Below are 20,511 nucleotides of genomic sequence, written 5' to 3' on the forward strand. Positions count from 1 at the left end.
TACACCGCCATATCCTCCGCCCCTCAACCTCTTACTTCATATGTGCCTCGTCCTCCTCCTACATCATTCAAGATGATTATTTTATATTTTTCAGTTTTTTATGTTATTTCCCTATCCACATTTGTTTGCAGAGCACTTACCATGCTCTTAAGATGATTTTGCTGCCATTTGCAGCCCTCTAGCCCTTTCCATGTTTGTTTTAGAGCCATTTTAGTGCTCAAAAGTTTGGGTCTCCATTGACTTCAATGGGGTTCGGGATAATGTTAGGGTTAAGTCTGGGTCACGAACCCGGACTTTTTTTTCAAGTTCGGCCAGACCCGCCGAACTCAGACATCCAGGTGTTCGCTCAACACTGATTATCAGATGTAGGCTAGATGTGCACACTGTCAGTTCTAACAAAGGGCTAAAAATCACAATGTTCAGATGATACTTCTTGTGTTAATATATGTTTTAAAAATGTCCCTTATTGTGTTCCTAATTGCTCATTGGAAGCTATTCTAAAAAAATAAACCACCTACAGAATCCTATGTAAGAAACCTACTCAAACTAAACAACCATAAAAGTAATAACGTTTTTTTAAATTCTTATTTAGTCAGAACTTTGAATGGCATGCAGGCTTTTGAGTCATCAACTTAACACAAATTTTACATAAAAATATAATTTAATAAATTAAAACAAAATCAATCTACATTATTGCAGTTAAAAATTCTTAATGCATGCCTGTATAATCCCATATAGCCTAGTGAGCTTGTTCACCCCTAAATAGCTTTGTAAGGGGTCCTGATATCGGTCCTTACACTCCTGAAGAAGTACAAAGACTTCATGGAAAACGTTGAGTGCATTTGCCTATTCCACACCACATATATTAGTGGGAATTTTTGGAATTGTGAAATTTTCCTGTCAACTATGAAGGGGGTGGACAATGCACATCTATATGGGTTCATACTGGCATGCTTTATGGATTTTTAAATTTCAATATTATGTATTGATTTTTTTTTTTTATAGTTGAATCAAATACAATGATGTTTTTTTGTAAACTTTGTGTTAAGTTGTTACCTCAAAAATTCACATACCATTCAGGCACTTACCCTATACCGGATGTGGCACCGTGTTCTCTAAAATTATTTTTTAGACATACTGTGTAAATGGGAACACATACAGTAACAAACAGAGTGGGGATTTCTGAAAATTAACTGCAAATGTGGAAGTGCACTTTACATTGCTAGCCTCCTTATCATTTGAGTGGCACTAAAGATGTTTTTGTGAAAATGCAGTTCAGTAAGTTCTAGTAGACATACTGTATACATAAATGTGACCTCATACATAGCTTGTGCCGTTGACTTATGCCTTAGATCTTCAGGAATCACAGGATGCTGGAAATATTCACGTGCCGATCCAGAGAGCAATACATGTATCTGTGTGGGGATCAGCACTAAACCCAAACAGCCCATATAATCCAAAAGTTAAAGGTAGCATAAGCCCACACGCGTTTCATCTCGCCCACCAAGGCTTAGTCATAGGGTATGACTAAGCCCCATGGGTGCATGCCAGGTGTGTCAGAGGGCATGGATTAGTGGAGACCTGCAGGCTGAGGTTGCCTTTACCGTTTTAATTATTTGGGTTGTTTTGGTTGAGTGACAATTCCCACACAGATACATTTATGTATATCCATGTCTCCGGCAAAAATATGCCATAGACCAGTGATGGCGAACCTTGGCACTCCAGATGTTTTGGAACTACATTTCCCATGATGCTCTACTACACTGCAGAGTGCATGAGCATCATGGGGAATGTAGTTCCAAAACATCTGGGGTGCCAAGGTTCACCATTACTGCCATAGATTGTATATTTAATTGAAAAGTAAATAACAGCCATGCCTTTTTTAACTGTGCAAAAATAATGTAGATGCTGCCAGTGTTATGTGCTGTTTTAACCGGCTTATTCTTTGGATAAATTCGGACAATCACACATCCATTATATATTTTAATACAAAATAAAAGAAAAAAACAATACACCTTCTTAAAGTGATAATATTTTACACATGTCTTAAATTTATTTTAACATGAAGCCATGGCTGACAAAATGCCAATCTAGACCAATCAATGTCTACTGGAGGAACATCAGCAACCATTCTGTTTTCATAGTCGTTGTTCTTGGCTCCATTCATGGTTTTATAAGTCACTTGGATACTTCAAAGTAAAGCAACAGAATTTTTGTTGGGGCACTTTAAACGATGTAATGGAATTGGGAGTTGGACATTGATGGAGTCATGAAGATTCATTTCCCCCAGCACCCATGTTGATACTTCTCAGGTAATTAATACTTCTTTCCCCAGAGTTTATGTAATGCAAAATAGTGTACAAACACTGATGGGATCCTGAGAGAACACAAGTGTTAAGTTGAAAAATTCATTTTCAAGTGCTTAAATGTCTATTACCAAAAATATTTCCTCTTGGGGACCGAAAATGTAAAGATTATATCAGTGCATTAGTCTGATTTATTTTTCTAGGAATAATTATATTATTGACTACAAAGAACCTTGAACCACACATATCAAAACACCTTTTTCTACTTATCTGCACAATAATATAACTGACTCAGTCAAATCGTAGATACAACTACCCAGTGCCAGTCCCGTTTGGGAAAAAAGACAGAAGCTGTACACATCCTTACAAACTCAGTGATAAGACATCATCTAGAACTGACTTTATTTGGCTACACTGGACCCCATACCATACACAGGACATTTGAAACTGCACAGCAATCAGGCACACTTTTAATCATTCTGAAGTATGCTTCACTCCAGAAAATATTCTAAAGTTCTACTGACATTGCAACATGTTCTACAAGAACAGGACCATCACCTAAGGCCTATCCTATAAAAAGAGTGACAACTGCATTATGGAATATGGACTGTTTCCTGACTGGTGAACATCTTATCCAATTATATACAGTAATATAACTTACGCATCACATAAAGCCTGTATAATCCCTATCTCGAATATAAATACATAGTTGCACTTCTGGTTACCTTCTTTGATACACATCAACTGCTGAAATGTATAGGCACAAACCAATGCTTGCCCAAAGAAGCAGTAAAAGCAACATTTGAGGCTTAAGTCTTAAGTGTAGGTAAAGTATTTCAAGATATCTGGACTACATGAGCTCACCATAACTTAGTTTGAAGGGCAAAACTATATGACTTGCACCTCTAAGGACCTAAACATAAGCCTTGCCTCGCTCTACTAAGTACATCAACTTTACACGAGACCTTCTGCAACTTTTCTGCTGCTAGAAACATAGAAAAACAGTAGAGCAATGGCAGAAGTAGGACCAAGTGGTTCAATAAGTCTGCCCCAATTTCCATCAAGACTGCCTTAAGATGTAACTAAAGTTCATAAATAATAAACTTTGAAGTTAGAGTAAAGTAAGGAGGAACATTGTCATAATAGACCCTTCTTAGCTTCTTCTGTTCATAGAAAGTGGCCTAATCCGCCTAATAGTAAATGTGTTTTGAATAACTTGTTTCAATGCTAATATAAGCCTAAAACAACAAACCTATGTGTATGGACGTTAATACTGTTAGCTTTTTATTTACTGTGAAATGATTGTCTCCATTCATCTTTTTCAGTTGAGAAATAAAGAATATAATAAAAGCTTTTCTGGACTAGATCTCATAACAGCTCATATAATTCATATTGGTATACTTTTCTAATAGCACCGTATTCATTCTAGCTTGTTTGTGTTGTTGTGTTGCTAGTACTACTCTTTGTAGCAAGAAGGCGAACATCATCACAGTTGCGTGTGCTAGGCTATCCAGGGACACAGATCCATAATTCTGTGTGTCTAGGTCTCTTGTTCAGTCCATTTCATCAATCCATTGTTTCTTTTTAGCTTTTTTTTTTTTTTTTATCTTTTGCTCCACACGCATCTCCCAATAATACTTTTCAATATTCAGTTTGATCAGGGCAATAGTCTTTGAAATAATCCTTCGTACCACCAGCTCTTATTGAAGAAAGCATCATTTTTCATAAGGTGCTATGTCGCTGATTCGCATTCTCCAACATTAAGTTTCAAAGCTCCCTGGAGATGAAGGTTTTTTAGAGCCTTAAATTCCAGCGGCATCGTGTGTGGTCCTGCTTGTGATGTGTAGCCATATTTTAGGCTGTCGTAGTAATGATACTTTACAAGGTTTTGGTGGAGATCTCTGGAGAAGGGCCAGAAGCCGTATAGATAGATCCTGTTACAAAACCGCGTAGCCAATGTGTACATTAGAATCCCCGTTGTAGGTCGTTTTATGTGCACCTTGTTGGTCAGCCAGTATCTAGAAGAAAATAACAACAATTAATTCTTACAAAAGACCCCTAAAGTCAGTTGAGTTTCTGATGTAAATTGTATTTGTAACCTACATACATTAAGCATGATGATTTACAGCTGATGACATGTACGTATTTAGACTAGATCTAAATTGTATCTGAGCACCACAAACTAAAAATGTTATTTAAAGTGGTGCTCCACCTAAAAAAGGAAGCTACACTTGTTTGCCTCCTCTCCCCCTCCGCTGCCACATTTGGCACCTTTCGGTACCCGCTCCCACTTCTGGTGTAGCTCATCACTGCAAACTCAGCCTGAAGTTCAGCCCCCCTCCTTTTTTCCCCCGGCAGGGGAAAATTTGGCAGGGGGGCCATTTACAAAGCAAAACGCGCTTTGTTCATGTACTGTGGGGAACCACCTATGAAGCCGCAAGCAATTTTGCTTAGCCAAGATGGCAGCGGCAGCACCATGGAGCTGATTGAAGACACTGCTTGATTCATAAACAGGTAAGTGTCCTAATATTAAAAGTCAGCAGCTACAGTAAAGGCAGCTGAGCGATCGGCACGGGCACACAGAGGATTGTCCCCTGAAGGGAGCTTATAGATAATCCCCATGACACCCTCTGTTTTCCTCTCCCTCCCCTACTATGACTAAGGGATTGGTGGTTTGCCCGGGAGCATTATCCAGATAAGTACCTGCCTGGTTAACTGCATAGGACCCTTAACCACTTTACCACCGGAGGATTTTGCTGTCTTACGTCCAGGCCACTTTTTGTGATTCGGCACTGTGCGACTTTAACTGACAATTGTGCGATCGTGCGACACTGTACCCAAACAAAATTTACGTCCTTTTTTTCCCCATAAACAGAGCTTTCTTTTACGTCCAGGCCACTTTTTGTGATTCGGCACTGTGCAACTTTAACTGACAATTGCGCGATCGTGCGACACTATACCCAAACAAAATTTACGTCCTTTTTTTCCCCATAAACAGAGCTTTCTTTTGGTGGTATTTGATCACCTGTGCGATTTTTACTTTTTGCGCTATAAACAAAAAAATTGCGTAAATTTTGAAAAAATAACAATATTTTTCACATTTTTTTATATGAAATTCCCCCCCAAAAAAATGTAAAAATCAAAATTTTTTTAAATTTTTGGCCAATTTGTTTTCTGCTACCTATGTTTGGTAAAAAAAAAATCACAATAAGCATATTTTGATTGGTTTGCGCAAAAGTTATTGCGTTTACTAACTAAGGGAAAGATTTTTGTCATTTTTGTTGTTTTTTTTAACGCATAATGGCGGCGATCTGCGATTTTTTTTGCGGGACTGCGACATTGGGGCGGACAGATCGGACCCTTGACTGACATTTTTGACACTTTTGGGGTTACCAGTGACATTACTGCAGTAATCAGTGCTATACATATGCACTGTTACTGTAAAATGACACTGGTAGTGAAGGGGTTAACTTTTTTTTGAGAGGGAGGGGTGGTGTGTGTCCCTAGGGGCGTGATTCTAACTGTGATTGGCTGTGGCTTGAGCTGTAGGAACAGTGATCAACAGTCCTACATAGTAGAACCGTATGATCACTATTCCTACACAGGGGAGAATGACAGGCGGCTTGTTTACATCAGCCGCCTGCCTTTCTCCCGCTGTCACGGACGATCGTGAGTGCCCGGCGGACATCGGGTCCTCCGGGCACACGTGCGGGGGGGTCCATGACCGAGCGGGAGCGCGCTTCCAGCGGCGCGCTCTCGCTCCCCAGAGCCTCACAGGCTAGTGACGCTCGGCAAGTGGTTAAAGTGGAGCTCCACCTAAAAAAGGAAGCTACACTTGTTTGCCTCCTCCCCCCCTCCGCTGCCACATTTGGCACCTTTCGGTACCCGCTCCCACTTCTGGTGTAGCTCATCACTGCAAACTCAGCCTGAAGTTCGGGCCCCCTCCTTTTTCCCCCCGCTGCTCCTTTTTCCCCCCGCTTGCCGGGCCATTTACAAAGCAAAACGCGCTTTGTTCATGTACTGTGGGGAACCACCTATGAAGCCGCAAGTAATTTTGCTTAGCCAAGATGGCAGCGGGAGCACCATGGAGCTGATTGAAGACACTGCTTGATTCGTAAACAGGTAAGTGTCCTAATATTAAAAGTCAGCAGCTACAGTAAAGGCAGCTGAGCGATCGGCACGGGCACGCAGAGGATTGTCCCCTGAAGGGAGCTTATAGATAATCCCCATGACACCCTCTGTTTTCCTCTCCCTCCCCTACTATGACTAAGGGATTGGTGGTTTGCCCGGGAGCATTATCCAGATAAGTACCTGCCTGGTTAACTGCATAGGACCCTTAACCACTTTACCACCGGAGGATTTTGCTGTCTTACGTCCAGGCCCCTTTTTGCGATTCGGCACTGTGCGACTTTAACTGACAATTGCGCGGTCAAGCAACGCCATACCCAAACAAAATTTACGTCCTTTTTTTCCCACAAACATAGCTTTCTTTTGGTGGTATTTGATCACCTGTGCGATTTTTACTTTTTGCGCTATAAACAAAAAAAAAAGCGTAAATTTTGAAAAAATAACAATATTTTTCACATTTTTTATATGAAATCCCCCCCCCCCCCCCCAAAAATGTAAAAATCTAATTTTTTTAAAATTTTTGGCCAATTTGTTTTCTGCTACCTATGTTTGGTAAAAAAAAAATCACAATAAGCGTATTTTGATTGGTTTGTGCAAAAGTTATTGCGTTTACTAACTAAGGGAAAGATCTCTGTCATCTTTGGTGTTTTTTTTTTTTAACGAGTAATGGCGGCGATCTGCGATTTTTTTGCGGGACTGCTACATTGCGGCGGACAGATCGGACCCTTGACTGACATTTTTGACACTTTTGGGGTTACCAGTGACATTTCTACAGTAATCAGTGCTATAAATATGCACTGTTACTGTAAAAATGACACTGGCAGGGAAGGGGTTAATATATGCCTGGTGCTTACTGACGTGTGTGGGGGGAGGTGACTGAGTGACACAGGGACAGATCACATGTTCAGCTATGCTGAACCCTGCAATCTGTCACTGTTTGTCACTTAGAAGATCCGCCCGCTTTGTTTACACAAGCGGGCGGATCTCCAGACTCGATTCCCCGACGCTGCTCCTCCCCTGGCCCGACTCCCGCTGTGACTGAAAATAGCGGGAGCGAGCCTCCGGCGGCGCGCGTGCGCCGCCCACAAAGGGTGGAGTCCAGCGACGTAGGTCTACGTCGCTGGACAGAATCGAGCCACTTTGCCGCAGTACAGTCCCAGTGACTGGTCAGCAAGTGGTTAATGAGGATGAAATATATCATCTTATTGATGTGGATATGGTAGAACAATTCAGGCATGTGATTTAATGCCACTATTGTTATGGTATTGAGGCACTACAAATGTACACTAATACAGCGTGTGCTCTATAGATGTATGCACATGCGCCCCAATACTTCATATATACAATATAAAGAGATATATACATTATCCCATCACAACCGTATTTCTATAAAAGTTCACGCCTGTTATACAATCAGTGCCTACTTACAGAATTGCCGTCCGCCCTATGATTTTACACACGAGGGAACACTAGTTGGTTTCTTGGTCTCTTAAGCCCTGAAGAAGCAAAACCAAGCGAAACGCGTTGGCTGCGCAGGGACCATTTCCACCTTCTCTTGTTGAGACCCACCACTTGGTTATCTTACAATCTGTGTTCTTGTTTTTATGTTATTATATGTTATATGTATGTATGTCTTTAGAGCATGTTAGTACATGCCTTTTTATGGGAAGAATAATTGATTAATAAATATGAGTTTTTAACAAATCTGCTGTGTTATGCTATATTCTGATCATCTCATTTTGGCCTAAAAAAGCCCACTTTTTCCTTTTCTTATTTTTTGTGGGGTATGTATAGGGGTGTGGCCCAACCTATTTACGGTAATATTTTTGTCAGCAGCTACAGTATTTTTAGCTGCTTAAATTCTAATTTTTTTTTCTGAAGGAGCCTGGAGCTCCGCTTTAATTCATTTTTAAGATACAAAGCAAACTCACCTATCCAGCCATATCTCAATACTTTATGTTGTTGGGAAATCACTTTGAAAAACACCCCCTAACATTTCTAAGCCATGGCCACCTTGAGTAAGGGCAGATGATTCACGTAGCATTTACTTCCTGGAGTTCATCTGCCCTAAGCTCAGGCACACAGGCAAAAGGGTGTGCTTAGCTGAGAGGGGCCCTCTCCCAGAAAAAAAAAATGGTCATGCTCTTATAATGTAAGACATGATTTTGACCTAGGCCAGAAACCAGGAAGCAGCTGAAGAAATGTAAAAAAAAAAAAGTTTAAAGTAAGTAAATATAATATACCTACTACCTAATTACTAATGTTATTAGCATAAGGATTAAACATTGTTAGTGTTGATTGAGAGAGTTTTTTTTTTTTCAGCTTTAAAGCATATCTAAATTGCAGGTTACTATTTTAGGTTTTTCTTTTTCATTTATTGTGACCCGGTGATCTCGCCAGTAACACACCTCCTGTCCTAGATTGGCTACGCTCTCTTCTCCCCTCTATCTATGGAGAACCAATATAGCCACTCTTGAACAGTAGTATTGTCAGTCTGTGCAGAGGGTGGTGTTAGGTGGACTAGTAGATATACATGGACTTTACAACTCCAGCTAACACGTTATAAGCAGTTACAGAAAAGGGCTAATTTTCCTTTTGGGAGAAAGGTTTTAAAGTGTATATAATATCTAACTATACATTTCTCTTAAATGCTGCCTTCACTCTACTGAATATAATATTGCAAGTATTTTATTATATATTTTTGACAAGTGCAAAAAAAATAACTGTTCATCCAGCCAGAAATCTTGTGAACTGAAACCTTCCTGTACTCTCTTTCTTTGAACTGTTATCAGCTAAAACTATACCCTGCATGTCAATGGACTAGAGCAGGGCTCTCCGAGCTTTCTAAGCAAAGGATCAGTTTACTGTCCTTGAGTCATTTGGGGGGGGGGGGGGGGGCGCACTGTGGCCATTGGAAGTAGAAATGTCCTGGCATCAGAGGGGGTAAACAATGCCCCATGATTGGTATTAGAGGAAATAATAGTGCCCCATTGTCGGTATCAATCGAAGGAATAGTGTTCTATCATTGGTATCGATGGGAGGAGTAGTGTGTTATCAAGGGGTGTCAATGTAGTTCCATCATTCATGTCAATTGGAAGGAGTAGTGTGCTATCAGTGGTGTCAATGGAAGTTGTAGTGTGCTATCAGTGGTGTCAATGGGAGTTGTAGTATGCTATCAGTGTTGTCAATGGGAGTTGTAGTGTGTTATCAGTGGTGTCAATGGAAGGAATAGTGTTCCATCATTGGTATCAATGGGAGGAGTAGTGTGTTATCAAGGGGTGTCAATGTAGTTCCATCATTCATGTCAATTGGAAGGAGTAGTGTGCTATCAGTGGTGTCAATGGGAGTTGTAGTTTGCTATCAGTGGTGTCAATGGGAGGAATAGTGTGTTATCAGTGGTGTCAATGGAAGGAATAGTGTTTCATCATTGGTATCAATGGGAGGAGTAGTGTGCTATCAAGGGGTGTCAATGTAGTTCCATCATTCGTGTCGATTGGAAGGATTAGTGTGCTATCAGTGGTGTCAATGGGAGTTGTAGTGTGCTATCAGAAGTGTCAATGGGAGTTGTTGTGTGCTATCAGTGGTGTCAATGGGAGTTGTAGTATGCTATCAGTGTTGTCAATGGGAGTTGTATTGTGCTATCAGTGGTGTCAATGGGAGTTGTAGTATGCTATCAGTGTTGTCAATGGGAGTTGTATTGTGCTATCAGTGGTGTCAATGGGAGTTGTAGTGTGCTATCAGTGGTGTCAATGGAAGGAATAATGTTCCATCATTGGTATCGATGGGAGGAGTAGTGTGTTATCAAGGTGTGTCGATGTAGTTCCATCATTCGTGTCAATTGGAAGGAGTAGTTTGCTATCAGTGGTGTCAATGGGAGTTGTAGTGTGCTATTAGTGGTGTCAATGGAAGTTGTAGTATGCTATCAGTGGTGTCAATGGGAGTTGTAGTGTGCTATCAGTGGTGTCAATGGGAGTTGTAGTGTGCTATCAGTGGTGTCAATGGGAGTTGTAGTGTACTATCAGTGGTGTCAATAAAAGGAATAGTGCCCCATCCTTGGTGTCAGTGAGAGGAATAGTGCTCCATTGTTGGTGTCAGTGGCAGGAACTATGCCCCACTGTTGCTGAGGGGAATAATGTTCCAAGGACTGGATAAAAGCAAGCAAAGGGCCACATCCAGCAAGAGGGCCGCAGTTTAGAGACCACTGGACTAGAGGGTTGAGACAAACCATTTACCACTGACAGGGGTGCTTACAATGGTCAAATTTTATTCATTTTTGTAAAACCTTTATCCGAAAGGGAAAAAAAAATAACTGTTTGCTGTAACAGCTTATAAAAAGTTTAACTGGAGTTCGAGTGATTGTAAAGGATTTTATTTATTTGAAAAAAATAACAAACATGTTATACTTACCTGCTCTGTGTAGTGGTTTTGCCCAGAGCAGCCCCGATCCTCCTCTTCTTGGGTCTCCCGCTGGTGCTCTGGGCCCCTCCCCCTTACAGAATCCCCCCATAGCAAGCCACCTGCTGTGAAAACACTTGTGCGTGCTCGCTCCCAAGCCGTCTCTGTGTCCATAAGACTCAGCCCCGCCCCCTGCTACCACCTCACTAGCTGTGATTGACAACACCAGGAGCCAATGGCACCTGCTGCTGCATCTCATCCAATCAGGAGGGAGAGAACTGGGAGAGCTTCTTGTTTAGTGAACATTGCTGGATCGAGATCAGTCTTAGGTAACTATTAGGGGGGCTGAGGGGGGGGGGGGGGCTGCACACTGAAGGTTTTTTTTCCTTGTATAGAATACATGAAGTTAAAAAGCCACTTTCAGCTTTATTTTGTTAGTTATGACCACCTAAATCTGTTATTCCATAACTACCCACTCCATAGATTGGCAATACTCCTGTTCAAGGATGTCTCCTTTTCTCCTCCATCCAGAGTGGAGCCACCCAAGACAGGAAGTATGTCGGCTCACCAGGTGAAAAGATGGAAAAAATCCTTAAACAGAAAACAAATGCAGCCACCACATGTAAGGATTGGTAAGCTGCAGTAAATTACATTTTTGTTTTTGGATTTATTACTAGTGTTGAGCGAACACGGACTGTATTATTCGTGTTCGTACCGAATAATTGGATTTTTTGTACCCGAACACGGACACGGACACTTTACTGTATGTTCGGGTAAAAATCCGTGTTCGGTCGTTTTATTTCCGGGATTTGCATGCTTTGGCGCTCTTTTCATGGCGGGCTTTCAACAGCCAATCAACAATCGTTTAACTGGTGTGCCTTAAGCCATCCCAGCCATGCCTGCAAATGTCTCAGTAGCTGTGATTGGCCGTCTGAAGCATGTGACCAAGTCTTTATAAGTTCGAGGCAGCCGCAGCGGCGTCATTATGCTGCTTAGATTCAGGGACAGAGCACACATCAACGTGCTGGCTGCTGATTAGGGAAAGATAGGCAGGAAAAAACCATTTGTGTCCGGATAGAATTGAGGGACAGGTCGGAGTGTTTAGGCAGGGCGAGTTGTAGGCATTTTAGGGATAGAGTCTGCTGAATTATAGGGTCAGTGTCTTCTACAAACTACAATCGATATTGCTGTGTGGGGGGTGGGGTCTGCACTCAATCCTGATCTACGATCTCTTCTCAATCCTGTTAGGGACAGAGTCTGCTGAATTTTAGGGAAACTGTGTTCTACAAACTACAATCGATATTGCTGTGTGGTTTGGGATTGGAGATAGGCAGGTGTCAGTGATCCACATCCATTTTTCTGTGTGTGAGCTGCAGTGAACACAATCTTTTTGGGCTGCAGTGAACACAATCTTTTTGGGCTGCAGTGAACACAATCTTTTTGGGCTGCAGTGAACACAATCTTTTTGGGCTGCAGTGAACACAATCTTTTTGGGGTGCAGTGAACAAAATCTTTTTGGGGTGCAGTGAACACAATCCTTTTTGGTGTGCAGTGAACACAATCTTTGTGGGGTGCAGTGAACAAAATCCTTTGTGGGGTGCAGTGAACACAATCTTTTTGGGGTGCAGTGAACAAAATCCTTTTTGGGGTGCAGTGAACAACATCCTTTTTGGGGTGCAGTGAACACAATCTTTTTGGGGTGCAGTAAACAAAATCCTTTGTGGGGTGCAGTGAACACAATCTTTTTGGGGTGCAGTGAACACAATCTTTTTGGGGTGGAGTGAACAACATCCTTTTTGGGGTGCAGTGAACAAAATCCTTTTTGGGGTGCAGTGAACAAAATCATTTTTGGGGTGCAGTGAACACAATCTTTTTGGGGTGCAGTGAACACAATCTTTGTGGGGTGCAGTGAACACAATCTTTTTGGGGTGGAGTGAACAACATCCTTTTTGGGGTGCAGTGAACAACATCCTTTTTGGGGTGCAGTGAACACAATCTTTTTGGGGTGCAGTGAACACAATCTTTGTGGGGTACAGTGAACAGAATCTTTGTGGGGTGCAGTGAACACAATCTTTGGGGGGTACAGTGAACACAATCTTTGTGAGGTGCAGTGAACACAATCTTTGTGGGGTGCAGTGAACACAATCTTTTTGGGGTGGAGTGAACAAAATCATTTTTGGGGTGCAGTGAACAACATCCTTTTTGGGGTGCAGTGATCAAAATCCTTTTTGGGGTGCAGTGAACACAATCTTTTTGGGGTACAGTGAACAGAATCTTTGTGGGGTGCAGTGAACACAATCTTTGGGGGGTACAGTGAACACAATCTTTGTGAGGTGCAGTGAACACAATCTTTGTGGGGTGCAGTGAACACAATCATTGTGGGGTGCAGTGAACTCAATCTTTGTGGGGTACAGTGAACACAATCTCATACTTCTGAAGGTTTGAGGGTGCTGCCTGTTCCATACTCCCCCTACTCCTCATCTAGCCTTTTAGGGGTACAAACAATAGTAATTGGGGCCTAGTGTGGTTGTGTACGTGTGATATACATACACTTTTTTTGGATCATATTTTCTATTCCGCTATTTAATCAAAAACCTTTGGGGATCAGTTAAATTGGGGGATAGTCTGTGTTGGTACGTGTGAGAGAGATCCACCTTTCCAAGTTGTTGGGGTTCATCTCATACTTCTGAAGGTTTGAGGGTGCTGCCTGTTCCATACTCCCCCTACTCCTAGCCTTTTAGGGGTACAAACAATAGTAATTGGGGCCTAGTGTGGTTGTGTACGTGTGATATACATACACTTTTTTGGGATCATATTTTCTATTCCGCTATTTAATCAAAAACCTTTGGGGATCAGTTAAATTGGGGGATAGTCTGTGTTGGTACGTGTGAGAGAGATCCACCTTTCCAAGTTGTTGGGGTTCATCTCATACTTCTGAAGGTTTGAGGGTGCTGCCTGTTCCATACTCCCCCCTACTCCTAGCCTTTTAGGGGTACAAACAATAGTAATTGGGGCCTAGTGTGGTTGTGTACGTGTGATATACATACACTTTTTTGGGATCATATTTTCTATTCCGCTATTTAATCAAAAACCTTTGGGGATCAGTTAAATTGGGGGATAGTCTGTGTTGGTACGTGTGAGAGAGATCCACCTTTCCAAGTTGTTGGGGTTCATCTCATACTTCTGAAGGTTTGAGGGTGCTGCCTGTTCCATACTCCCCCTACTCCTAGCCTTTTAGGGGTACAAACAATAGTAATTGGGGCCTAGTGTGGTTGTGTACGTGTGATATACATACACTTTTTTGGGATCATATTTTCTATTCCGCTATTTAATCAAAAACCTTTGGGGATCAGTTAAATTGGGGGATAGTCTGTGTTGGTACGTGTGAGAGAGATCCACCTTTCCAAGTTGTTGGGGTTCATCTCATACTTCTGAAGGTTTGAGGGTGCTGCCTGTTCCATACTCCCCCTACTCCTAGCCTTTTAGGGGTACAAACAATAGTAATTGGGGCCTAGTGTGGTTGTGTACGTGTGATATACATACACTTTTTTGGGATCATATTTTCTATTCCGCTATTTAATCAAAAACCTTTGGGGATCAGTTAAATTGGGGGATAGTCTGTGTTGGTACGTGTGAGAGAGATCCACCTTTCCAAGTTGTTGGGGTTCATCTCATACTTCTGAAGGTTTGAGGGTGCTGCCTGTTCCATACTCCCCCTACTCCTCATCTAGCCTTTTAGGGGTACAAACAATAGTAATTGGGGCCCAGTGTGGTTGTGTACGTGTGATATACATACACTTTTTTGGGATCATATTTTCTATTCCGCTATTTAATCAAAAACCTTTGGGGATCAGTTAAATTGGGGGATAGTCTGTGTCGGTACGTGTGAGAGAGATCCACCTTTCCAAGTTGTTGGGGTTCATCTCATACTTCTGAAGGTTTGAGGGTGCTGCCTGTTCCATACCCCCCCTACTCCTCATCTAGCCTTTTAGGGGTACAAACAATAGTAATTGGGGCCTAGTGTGGTTGTGTACGTGCGAGATACATACACTTTTTTTGATCATATTTCCTATTCCGCTATTCAATAAAAACCTTTGAGGATCAATTGAATTGCGGGATAGTCTGTGTCGGTACGTGTGAGAGAGATCCACCTTTCCAAGTTGTTGGGGTTCATCTCATACTTCTGAAGGTTTGAGGGTGCTGCCTGTTCCATACTCCCCCTACTCCTCATCTAGCCTTTTAGGGGTACAAACAATAGTAATTGGGGCCTAGTGTGGTTGTGTACGTGTGATATACATACACTTTTTTTGGATCATATTTTCTATTCCGCTATTTAATCAAAAACCTTTGGGGATCAGTTAAATTGGGGGATAGTCTGTGTTGGTACGTGTGAGAGAGATCCACCTTTCCAAGTTGTTGGGGTTCATCTCATACTTCTGAAGGTTTGAGGGTGCTGCCTGTTCCATACTCCCCCTACTCCTCATCTAGCCTTTTAGGGGTACAAACAATAGTAATTGGGGCCCAGTGTGGTTGTGTACGTGTGATATACATACACTTTTTTGGGATCATATTTTCTATTCCGCTATTTAATCAAAAACCTTTGGGGATCAGTTAAATTGGGGGATAGTCTGTGTCGGTACGTGTGAGAGAGATCCACCTTTCCAAGTTGTTGGGGTTCATCTCATACTTCTGAAGGTTTGAGGGTGCTGCCTGTTCCATACCCCCCCTACTCCTCATCTAGCCTTTTAGGGGTACAAACAATAGTAATTGGGGCCTAGTGTGGTTGTGTACGTGTGATATACATACACTTTTTTTGGATCATATTTTCTATTCCGCTATTTAATCAAAAACCTTTGGGGATCAGTTAAATTGGGGGATAGTCTGTGTCGGTACGTGTGAGAGAGATCCACCTTTCCAAGTTGTTGGGGTTCATCTCATACTTCTGAAGGTTTGAGGGTGCTGCCTGTTCCATACCCCCCCTACTCCTCATCTAGCCTTTTAGGGGTACAAACAATAGTAATTGGGGCCTAGTGTGGTTGTGTACGTGCGAGATACATACACTTTTTTTGATCATATTTCCTATTCCGCTATTCAATAAAAACCTTTGAGGATCAATTGAATTGCGGGATAGTCTGTGTCGGTACGTGTGAGAGAGATCCACCTTTCCAAGTTGTTGGGGTTCATCTCATACTTCTGAAGGTTTGAGGGTGCTGCCTGTTCCATACTCCCCCTACTCCTCATCTAGCCTTTTAGGGGTACAAACAATAGTAATTGGGGCCCAGTGTGGTTGTGTACGTGTGATATACATACACTTTTTTTGGATCATATTTTCTATTCCGCTATTTAATTTAACTGGGCCTCCATGCGAGACCTGTGTGCCTTGTTGCGCTGTTTTGAGTACTCCACCAACATGGCCAGTGGCAATGACGCCGTTCTCAGCTTAACTATCCCACTTCTATGCCTCCTTGAAAAAACAATTCGGGCGATGATGGAAGAGGATGTGGCACAGGATGAGGAGGAGGAGGAGGATGAAGAGGTAACATTTCCAAGGCTTTCAGGGCAGTCATTCGCAAGGGGCTCCGAGGGTGGGTTCCTGCACACGCAAACGCCAGGGACGCAATTGTCCAGCAGGGGCACAGTTCTGGAGGATGAGGAGGATGAGGAGGAGGAGGAGCTGGAGGAGGAGATGGAACCATGTTCACAGCAGGGTGGCACCCAGGCCAGCTCATGGCCATCACTGGTGCGTGGCTGGGGGGATACAGAGGACACGGACGATACACCTCCCACAGAGGACAGCCTTTCGTTGCCTCTGGGCAGCCTGGCACACATGAGCGATTACATGCTGCAGTGTCTCCACAACGACCGCCGAGTTGCCCACATTCTAACTTGTGCTGATTACTGGGTGGCCACGCTGCTGGATCCCCGTTACAAGGACAACGTACCGTCCTTAATTCACTCACTGGAGCGCGATCGCAAGATGCGCGAGTACAAGCGCACGCTGGTAGACGCCATGCTGCTGGCATTCCCATCTGACAGCGGGGCCACAGTGGAAGCACAAGGCAGAGGAGGAGGAGGAGGAGGTCGCCAACGCAACCAGGGCACCGCCAGCACCTCAGAAGGCAGGGTTAGCATGGCCGAAATGTGGAAAAGCTTTGTCAGCACGCCACAACAAACAGCAGCACCAGCAGCTCAGATGGAACGTCTTAGCAGGAGGCAGCATTTTACCAACATGGTGGAGCAGTATGTGTGCACACGCCTACATGTAGTGAATGACGGGTCTGCCCCCTTCAACTTCTGGGTCTCCAAATTGGGCACATGGCTTGAGCTTGCCCTTTACGCCTTGGAGGTGCTGGCGTGCCCTGCAGCCAGTGTATTATCTGAACGGGTATTTAGCACGGCTGGGGGCGTTATAACAGACAAGCGCAGCCGCCTGTCCAGAGACAATGTGGACAAGCTCACGTTCATTAAAATGAACCAGGCATGGATCCCACGGGACTTTTCCGTACCTTATGCAGAATAGCAATGGATACCGACCTTACCCACCCATTGTTCCATTTTTGCTCTTTCTCACTCTTTTGGGGTGTACCCTCATTTAAAATTTGTGAAAAGAAGCAGTGTTGGCTACCTCGTCCTCCTCCTCAGGGCCAGATTAATGTAGGGGCTATTGGAGCTGCAGCTCCAGGCCCCTACCTTTTATATAGGCCCCGGGTTGGCCATATTCACTGTTACCGCTCTTCTGTCACTTGTAAACACAGAAGTCTGGCTTCTATGCTCGCTTCCCCAGGCAGCACCCTCAGAACCTCCCCACACAGCGTGAAGGCCGGACAAGGAGGGACAGTTGGCGATGCATGGATGTGTTTATGGGCTTCAGAGACAGCATCCCATGTTGAATTAGGCATGCATGGCTGCACCCTTCCTCCTCTGGGTGCATGGCAAGGCACGGCCCTTAAGGCCCTTCAAAATCCTCAGCACCAAGCCCATGATGCTGTTAATCCGGCCCTGGTCCTCCTCCACCGCCGCTTCCACCTACACCGCCCATAGGTGTGCGCAGCCTATTGCATTAAGGTGTGCACCCCAAAGTTGAAATACACATGCATGTGTTTGCCAGCAGGGAGAGTAATGTATCGGGGCCATGTACCTGTAGGCAAGGAGAAATAGAGCAGAGCAGGTCCCAGGGAGATCTTTCCCATCTCCTCACTGGCAATGCTATGTGCCCTAGGTGATTAGGGTGTGCCCAGGCACACCCAGCACACCCTGTGCGCACGCCTATGTCACCGCCACATCCACCACCACCTCAACCTCCCTCCTACTCCATATGGGCCTCGTCCTTCAGAGATGAAGAAGAACATTGTTTTATTTTTCTGTTTTTTTTTTGTTGTTTTAAGTTATTTCCCTATCCACATTTGTTTGCAGAGCACTTGCCATGCTCTTAATTACGTTTTGCTGCCATTTGCAGCACTCTAGCCCTTTCCTTTGGTGTTTTAGAGCCATTTTAGTGCCTTAAAGTTCGGGTCCCCATTGACTTCAATGGGGTTCGGTGTCCGGGAAAAGTTCGGTAAAAGTCCGGGACACGGACCCGGACTTTTTTTTAAAGTTCGGCCGAACCCGTCGAACACGGACATCTAGGTGTTCGCTCAACCCTATTTATTACCAAGAAACTATAGCTCATATTCAGCATGTCATGATTTTTATTGATGTGTGTTTGTAAAATTTACATTTATTTGTGACAAGGCATTCAAATTGTTGTTTGCTATTCTGTATTTTGATAAGTGTATTACATTTTCTGATTTGTAAATGCTCCCTAAAGTATATATTATGCTGCCTAAACCTGATCTCCAAGAAAATACACCAGAAAAAAACACAATTACAATAGTTATGTATTCCTTAACCGGTTGCCGACCGCCGCAAGTACATATACTGCGGCGGTCAGCCCCGGCCAGGCAAAGTGACGTATGGGTACGTCACTAGCCTGTCACTTGCTTGTGAGCCAATAGTGGGCGAGCACGCACCCGCGGAGGCACGCGCCCGCCCCGGCTCGTTCCCTAACAAGTCAGTGCATGTGACCGGCAGACCCGATGTCCGCCGGTCACTCGCGATCGTTCGCCGCGAAGGGAGAAAGGCAGGCGGCTAATGTAAACAAAGCCGCCTGTCATTCTGCCCTGTGTAAAAATGGAGATCAGACAGTTCTACTATGTAGGACCGTTTATCTCTGTTCTTTCACCAGTAGCCATGTCCAATCACAGTTAGAAACACGCCCCTAGGGACACACTTAACCCCTCCTTCCCCAATAAAGTTAGCCCCTTCCCTGCCAGTGTCATTTTTACAGTAACAGTGCATATGTATAGCACTGATTACTGTAGAAATGTCACTGGTAACCCCAAAAGTGTCAAAAATGTCAGTCAAGGGTCCGATCTGTCCGACGCAATGTCGCAGTCCCGCAAAAAAAAAAATCGCAGATCGCCGCCATTACTCGTTAAAAAAAAAACAACAAAAATGACAAAAATCTTTCCCTTAGTTAGTAAACGCAATAACTTTTGCGCAAACAAATCAAAATACGCTTATTGTGATTTTTTTTACCAAACATAGGTAGCAGAAAACAAATTGGCCAAAAATGTTAAAAAAATTTGATTTTTACATTTTTTTGGGGAGGAATTTCATATAAAAAAATGTGAAAAATATTGTTATTTTTGCAAAATTGACGCTCTTTTTTTGTTTATAGTGCATGATCAAAAAATCGCACAGGTGATCAAATACCACCAAAAGAAAGCTCTGTTTGTGGGAAAAAAAGGATGTCAAATTTGTTTAGGTACAGCGTCACACGACCGCGCAATTGTCCGTTAAAGTCACGCAGTGCCGAATCGCAAAAAAAACCCTGGTCAGGAAGGGGGTAAAATCTTCCGGGGCTTAAGTGGTTAAAGTGGTTGTAAACACCGCTTTGGTATTTGTACCTATGGGTAAGCCTATAATAGAGCATTTTTGGTTATCCACATAGAGGGGATATGGAGGTTGCCTTCATCCCTATTTACTAGTAATAGACAAAAAACATTCTTTGGATTGGGACTTTATGGCAACTATCAAAACAGTATTAGTACAAATAGGCCAATAAAGGTCTATTCTTAAAATTCCTTATGTTTTATTTGGACAAAACATCATAAAATCCTTAATGTGCAAGAAAACATATCAGAAAAAAATATACATCGCATAGATTCATTTGCATGTGTACATATGACAAAGTCCGTAGTACATGCTGAGTTGCTAGCCAGTGGTAAATTTTTCCAACGCGTTTCGAGATTTATTATGTATGTACCTTCATCAGGGATTACAATACCACTCTGAAAAGTACAACAGGCAATGAGCTACCATCTTTTCAAATACAATATGAAAAAAAAAAAAATGAAAACAAAAAAACAGTACAAAAAATACCATAGAGAAAATATACAATATATATGCACATACAGCAGGATTTTTTTTTTTTCTACAAGCGGTTTACTACCGCTTTAAAAAAATCATTACATTTATTTTTAATGCATGTAAATCTTCTGTACAGTAACAATCGTGATGGGAGAGAAGAGGCAGCACTAAGAGCCAGTCAGGCATTCTGCTTACAAATGTGCTGATATAGAACATTCTGATGAGTAGGGACAGACCGAGTGTTGGAGTCGAACGTAAGTTCACCCGAACA

General features: G+C 42.9%; 1 protein-coding gene across 2 annotated transcripts in view; it reads right to left on the reverse strand.

Annotated features, from left to right (window-relative positions):
- Positions 1-3,313: 3,313 nt before the first annotated feature.
- The window catches only part of ST8SIA2 (ST8 alpha-N-acetyl-neuraminide alpha-2,8-sialyltransferase 2), a 504,425-nt gene continuing 487,227 nt past the window's right edge, over positions 3,314-20,511 (reverse strand). For both annotated transcript variants that reach the window (XM_082254689.1, XM_082254688.1), the window contains one exon: positions 3,314-4,324. In XM_082254689.1, the coding sequence (XP_082110815.1) occupies positions 4,039-4,324 (286 nt within the window). In that variant the 3' untranslated portion in view covers positions 3,314-4,038. The remainder of the gene's footprint in view (positions 4,325-20,511) is intronic.

Source organism: Pelophylax lessonae (assembly GCF_965119305.1).
Source record: "Pelophylax lessonae genome assembly, chromosome: 4".
Lineage (NCBI taxonomy): Eukaryota > Metazoa > Chordata > Amphibia > Anura > Ranidae > Pelophylax > Pelophylax lessonae.